At 52.2% G+C, this 6854-nt stretch overlaps 1 protein-coding gene across 1 annotated transcript; it reads left to right on the top strand.

The window, feature by feature from the left end:
• Nucleotides 1-3868: 3868 nt before the first annotated feature.
• HOXB1 (homeobox B1) lies at nucleotides 3869-5349 on the top strand (the record flags this gene model as incomplete). The annotated part of the gene is made up of 2 exons (XM_080678772.1): nucleotides 3869-4528; nucleotides 5021-5349. The coding sequence occupies exons 1-2, from the start codon at nucleotides 3961-3963 to the stop codon at nucleotides 5347-5349; spliced, it is 897 nt and encodes a 298-aa protein (XP_080534898.1). The 5' UTR covers nucleotides 3869-3960.
• Between the last annotated feature and the right edge of the window lie 1505 nt (nucleotides 5350-6854).

Here is a 6854-nt window from a genome sequence, read left to right as displayed (position 1 = left end):
CGTCGCAATTCTCAGTGAAATTTGCATATGATAAAGTACATATTGTATAATATATGATGATATGTTACATGAAAATATAGCACATATGCTATTTTCCTATCACATATTTCCATATTTTAATATGCTAGTTTTATTAAAAAACAGAAGACTGACTCATACTATTTCAGAATGTGCATGTAATGTTAATATCATACCTCTATAGAGTTCTCTATGGCTTATATTTTCTTGTTTACTTTAATATTACTAACAATGCAGTGAAATAAGTACTATTAAACCCATTCTTCTTCTCTGAGGCTGAGACTCAGAAACCAGAAAACTTGTCCAGGGTCATAATGCTAAGAACTGGTCAAGCAAGAATTTGAACCCAAGTATTCTGGCCCCCAAACTAGTAGTATTTGAATTACAATATGCACCACCTATAGTCTCTGGTTCTTAACCAGATTTGTGACAATTTAATTAGCTTGCATTAAAACAAATACCACTGAGTTTAAAACCATCCTGCCCACAAACAGGAGAAATAAGCCTATAGTCCTGGTTTTCGGCCTCTGTCTGATCTTTCACAGAGAAAAAGTTATAACCCTGAATATCTTTTTAATTCTTAAGTTCCAAGCTTTGATCTTGAGCTTGGCTTCAAGATCTGGGCTGAGGAGAGCAGGCAGAGAGACACTTAAATACCTAAGGAAAGAACTGTTCGAATTGCTCCTGCCAATCCCCAGCTAAAACAGCTTCCTCCACAGAAAAGGCCAGAATCAAGTGTAAACTTCTAACACATCCTCCTTCTGATTAGAATTGTTCCCATGTCTGCATACTCAGTGTGCTAAGGACTAGCACCTCTCAAACATAATTTCAGTTCTAAGCATTCCTATGTTCTCCTTGCTCTCCTATACGTCCTATCTAAGTAGATGATATAAATGAGGAAATCAACTTTATTTCACTTGGGTGTTGGGACCATCATACCTTCTCTGGTGAAGTTCATTTGGTCAACCAGAAAACCCTATAGCCCACACGTTACTCCAGATGTGGATTACTTGTCCTTGTTTGTTTTGGTTTGCCCTCAGCTGTGGGATTAGTAGGGAATCCAGGCTCCACAGACTTTCTCCTCAGGTCAGATGGTGAATCTTCTTTCTAGGAGGAAGAGAATTGGGAACCTAGAGAGCCAAGTTGATTTTTCTCCCAGTTCTTTCTGCTGGGCCTGGGAGAGCCAGCAGGGATTTTGGGAAAAGTTTAAATCTTTCTGCTGCATGAGAGAGGAAGCAAGACTCAGGGATGAAGTGGAGATTATAGTGACTTTGGGGAGCTGAGGGTAAAGCAATCACTGACAGCATAACTTGAGGCACTTTTGCCCCACCCCCTTTTCTTTTTGTCACTAATAATGGACTGCTGGAGACTTCAGCTGTTAATCGGGAGACTGCATTTCCCTAGCTCCCACACAGATTTCTGCTGTTTTATTAAACTGATTGGAATTTACTTCCTCCTTAAGACCTCAGATTGTTCCCATAATTAAGAGAGCAAGGAATGAGGTGAGGAGGTTCTCTCTGGGTTGAGGGAAAAGTGGAAAGAGAAGGGTGAGGTCTCTCAGAGGCAGGGCAGCCAGACCTAGCTCAGATTTAGGCCTAACTCAAATATAGGCCTAGCTCAGATTTGGGGTTAAAAGAGAAACCCTAGTTTCCTATACCCTTCTTCTTCAAAGGCCCCTGTGGAGAACATCTTAAAGTCAGAGGAAAAAGCTGGGAACATCTACAAACCCAAAAAGTTTCTGGGAAATAGAAATATGCTTACCCTTACCTCAACACCCTTTTCTCTTCAATCTCCCTGCAGGCCACCCCTGCCTCCCATCTCAGTTCTCCTTTCCTTTGTCTGCCCTCATCCCTTTGGCAGTGAACATTATCTCACCCTCTCCTATTGTATCTCTTAAAGAAGTAACCAGCTGTCCCCCCTCCCCCAACTTGTCCTGGTCCTAAGCAGGGGTCCGAAGTAACATGTGAGGAGGGAAAGGGGCAGGGTCCTGTGAAATGCTTTGAGGTCTTTCTTGGTTGGGGGCTAAGCAAGGCTTACAGTTACTAAGAGAAGAGAAAGGCCGTGTGATTCTGGGGACAAAAATAGAAAGCTGGAGAGGTGACTGTAGAGGAAAGGCAAAATGATGGGGAATGGGAAACAGAAAAATGGAGACACAGAGACTGAAGGATAACTTTGGGGTTTGTTGCAGCGTGGGGAGCGCTCACCCTGCCCTTTTTGTGGGTGGGGAAACCTGAGTAGTTTTGAGGTTTCTCTCGGGACCTGTCCCACCTGCTTCTCTTCCTTTCCTGAGCTCAATTGTTTACAAAGATCCCTCCCTGAACTCTTGCCCTCCTGGACTTGCCCTAGCACCAGCCCCAGGCCTCCAGCCAGGCAGACACCCTGACAGGTTACAAATGAGCGTGGGTGTTGGATTGCACCAAGCTCTTGTCCTCAGAGTCTGGAGGAGGAGAATCAATGGGCTCTACCTAAGAGCTTCTCTTCCAGTCCCAGCCCAGTCTGAAGAGAGTGAAGGAGGCACTTCCTGTTCTCCTCTCCTCCCCCATTCCTGACCCAACAGTCAAACAAGAGCAGAAAGGGCTGAGAGTCCACTCCTGAGCCTCAGGACCTCCACACTGAATCTCCTATTCTCTGAGCAAACTCCCTTGATCTAGTCTAGAAAATTCATTGAAAATTTGAGTAATCTTTAAGATGTATTTGGTATTGAGCTTATGGATTTGAGGCTTGGGATTCTTTTGGGAGGTGGGGAGAAGAAATGGAGGGTGGTGAAGGAGACAGGGGTAGGAGGGAACTAAATAATTCAGGATCCACACTAGTTTTAAATGCTTCAGAAAAAAAGAATAACATTTCCCTCCTCTTCACCTGTAAACATCACCCAGCTCGGAGCTCGTTATGGCTCTCTGGAGAGATACAGGGAGTTATCTGAGTTTGAGTGAGCGAGCCAGCTACAGCTATGGATGGCTAGAGAGAGGATAAATACATCTTGAGAGATGAGTTGATGGATAGGTAGGGAACAAATATAAATATGGAGAGAGATGGACGAACAGAGAGATGGATTGAGACAGAGGGAATATAAAGAGAGGCTGAGGGAGAAAAATGGATGCGTGAATGAGGAGAGAGCATTTATGTGGAGAGATGGAGAGAGAAATGGGGGCATTTCTCATCCTCCAGCCACATTTCTGCCCTGTTTTTCTCCCTGAAATGCCAGTTTCCCACCCTTCATATAATGAATTCAACCTCTAGATTCTAGACCCTGCCTCACACCCTTAGGTGTTTTTGCACCCTCTTCCTTCACAGTCTCACAGTCATCCATTTGGCCCAAGATAACATACCTCACCGGCTGTCCTAGCCCATCACCCCTAGACAAATTGGGAGAAAGGAACTGGGAGTGGGAGCTCTGGGCCACGTAAGGAGGCTGGATTCCCTACCTCCCCATCTACAGCCTTGGGGGGAAGGCTCCTTTGGGGTGTGGGAAGAGTGAGGGGCAGCTGGGTTGAATTTGTCCAAATCTAATAACCCAGGAGCCTATTGAAGGTCTTGGGGGTTGGGAGGGGAGGAAAGTCTTCAATATTCCTCTAACTTCCCCCCCCCCCCTCTGGTCCCTTCTTTCCAAAAGTCTTTGAAGAAAGATGTTTTTGACGCTTCCACGTCGCTCTCAGATGGATGGGCTGCGGGTGATTGAAGTGTCTTTGTCATGCTAATGATTGGGGGGTGATGGATGGGCGCTGGGGCTGCCAAACTCTGGCCCACTGCGCCCATTGGCCTGGGAGAGATCACATGCGCCCCTCCACCCCCACTCTCTACCCCCTTCCTGGGGGAGCGCTGGCCCAGGAGAGCTGGCCCAGGCCATGGATGCAAGCTTCAGCGCTGTGACATACTGCCGAAAGGTTGTAGGGCAAGAGGGTGTCTCCCCAAAACGGGCCGACCCTCCTGCGGCCTCCACGCATGGACTATAATAGGATGAACTCTTTCTTAGAGTACCCACTCTGTAACCGGGGACCCAGCGCCTACAGCGCCCCTACTTCCTTTCCCCCCAGCTCGGCTCCCGATGTTGACAGCTACGCAAGCGAGACCCGCTATGGTGGGGGGCTGCCCAGCCCCGAGCTTCAGCAGAATTCAGGTTATCCCGTCCAGCAGCCGCCTTCGGCACTGGGGGTGCCCTTCCCCAGCTCCGCGACCTCGGGGTACCCCCCGGAAACTTGCAGCCCCAGCTATGGGCCTTCTCAGTACTACCCTCTGGGCCAACCAGAAGGAGATGGAGGTTATTTTCATCCTTCGAGCTATGGGGCCCAGTTAGGGGGCTTGTCCGACGGCTATGGGACCGGTGGAGCTGGCCCCGGGCCATACCCGCCGCCACAGCCCCCTTATGGGACGGAGCAGAGAGGGAGCTTTGCACCGGCCTATGCTGATCTCCTCTCCGAGGACAAGGAATCGCCCTGCACGTCAGAACCCAGCGCCCCCACTGCCCGGACGTTCGACTGGATGAAGGTTAAGAGGAACCCACCCAAGACAGGTAGGGCTCAGGCGTGGCCACCCTCTCTCCGGGGTCCCAAAGCGGCTCCGCTGCTCCTGCACCGAGGTGTCCTGAGCCCAGGCTGGGTTCCTTGCTCTGAGACGCTCTGATAGAGGCAGGTAAGAGCACTCCGCCTGTCTCAGGCCGGGTGGGGACCCCACTGAGTGAGTGCGGGTCTACCCTTCAGAGTAAGTCTCCATCCTCACCCCAACTTCCTGATCTGTGTGCCTAGCACAGCCCTGGACCTGGCGCGCCTAATGGGCGGGGGTGGGGTGAGGTGGGGGGAGCGGGGTGGGGTGGAGGGGGATGGAAGTGTGGGGCAGGTTGCTCTAGATTTGGAGAACACCTTGAGGGTGGGGTGTGCCTGGTGATCCACGAGAACGTTGAGAGCAGAAGTTGGACAGAATGGTGAAAGGGGTGCAGAGTGGCCCGGGAGGAGGGGGCGAGGAGAAAGGTGAGCTAACTGACCTGCCTTCTCCGCCCCGCCCCTAGCAAAGGTGTCGGAGCTGGGCCTGGGCGCTTCCGGCGGCCTCCGAACCAACTTCACTACGCGGCAGCTGACCGAGCTGGAGAAGGAGTTCCATTTCAACAAGTACCTGAGCCGGGCCCGGAGGGTGGAGATCGCCGCCACCCTGGAGCTCAACGAGACGCAGGTCAAGATCTGGTTCCAGAACCGGCGCATGAAGCAGAAGAAGCGCGAGCGGGAGGGAGGCCGGCTGCCCCCAGCCCCTCTAGGCTGTTCCAAGGAGGCCACGGGAGACGCCTCCGACCAGTCCACGTGCACCTCCCCGGAGGCCTCGCCCAGCTCCGTCACCTCCTGAACTAAACCTCCCAACCGACGGGGTCCCCAGCGCCGCCATCCAGCCCTCGCTTCCGCCTCCGCTGTCCCTAACCCGGGCCTGGGCCTTACGGATGGGAGATTTTCACCACGGCCGGCCCGGGGGCGCCAGTTTGGAGCTGCCTTAGGGGGCAGTAGGGAAACACTTTCCTCTGGTCTGGGTGGGATGCTGATGGCTGGGGACCCTGTGCAAGCAGAGGCGTGGGAGACCTCTAACCTGCTAAATGTGCAGGGAAGGGCTTCCTGTCGCCTTTGGTCTGGGGATCAGCCCAGGTGGGGTGGGAGCAAGCGGAATCTCCTGAATTCTGCTTGCCCTTACAACTTCGGTTTGCTCAGTTCAGTGCCTTTGAGCTGCGAGGACTGTCCTCTTGCACGCACCCTGTCCTAACTCCCCCTTCTAGGCCCGGGACGGAGAGAAGGCCTAGGAGTTTCTCGTGTGGGACGTGTTTGGGTGCGGGCCTATCACCAATGCTTCCTCTCTCCAGTCACCACAGCCCTTACAATAGCACCAGCTGCCTTGTGACAGACCAAAAAGCACCCCCCCCCCCATCTAACCCTATTACCCACCCCCCAACATTTGTATTGCACTAATGCAGCCTCCAGAGGTTGTTTCCTGAGACCTGACTCCTCTCCCCAGCGATCTCATCTCTAAGCCACCAAAGTGTTTTGGAACTTGGTTCTGCTGAGACTTATGGAATGTTGTGCGAGGCCTGCCCCCAGCAAGTCTCCACCAGGAAGGCGCAGGCACGCCCCCACTTGTTCCTCCCCTATTTATTGCCTTCTGGAAACCCAGGACCCTCATCCCCATCTCCACCTCTGCCCCCCACTCGCCGGGGGAGAACAGGGAGGCCCAGGAGCAGTGACAGCTTCTAGCAGCTGCAGGCATTTCTCTGAACCTTGGAGACAGTGGAGGCACCACCCGAGTTTCTGGAAACCTGAGCCCCAAGCAAGCTGGGTTCTCTCTGTACCTCCAACTACCTCATTGCAATAAAGTCTGTGTTTTCCCTTCTTCCTGACTGCTTCTGCTCCTCCACCTCAGGGTAGAGAAGGCTTTCTGCTCCAAGGATCCTGAGGAGAGGGGAAGACAGAGTTGGCCAAGGCCGGCTGGGCTGGAAAGAACCGGGTGGATCTAAAGCAGAACCCAGCCCCAGGTCTCCAGGTCTGACAGATGTCAGTCCCCGGGTCATTGGAAGAAGCAAGACAGAGATGGAGGAAAAAGGCATGGGGAGGAAATAGTTGGGAGAAAATCCTGAGAGGAAAGGAGAGCTCTTTGGAGAAAACAGAAAAGGGTATAAAAAGAGTAGGATGTGTGGGGGAAGGCAAAGGCAACCCCCCTCTCCCACACCACCACCCCACAAGGCAAGGCCTGGCATAGAGAGAGAGTCAGAGGATGGGTCGCCCCCAACCCAGCTCTCCCCCACCCAGCCAGGACATCCGTCCAGACATTGGAAGCCAGAGAGGCTAGGACACTCAGCCACAGCTGGCCCA

Source organism: Plecotus auritus, assembly GCF_963455305.1.
Source record: "Plecotus auritus genome assembly, chromosome: 7".
Taxonomy (NCBI): domain Eukaryota; kingdom Metazoa; phylum Chordata; class Mammalia; order Chiroptera; family Vespertilionidae; genus Plecotus; species Plecotus auritus.
This window is presented reverse-complemented; position numbering and strand designations above follow the sequence as displayed.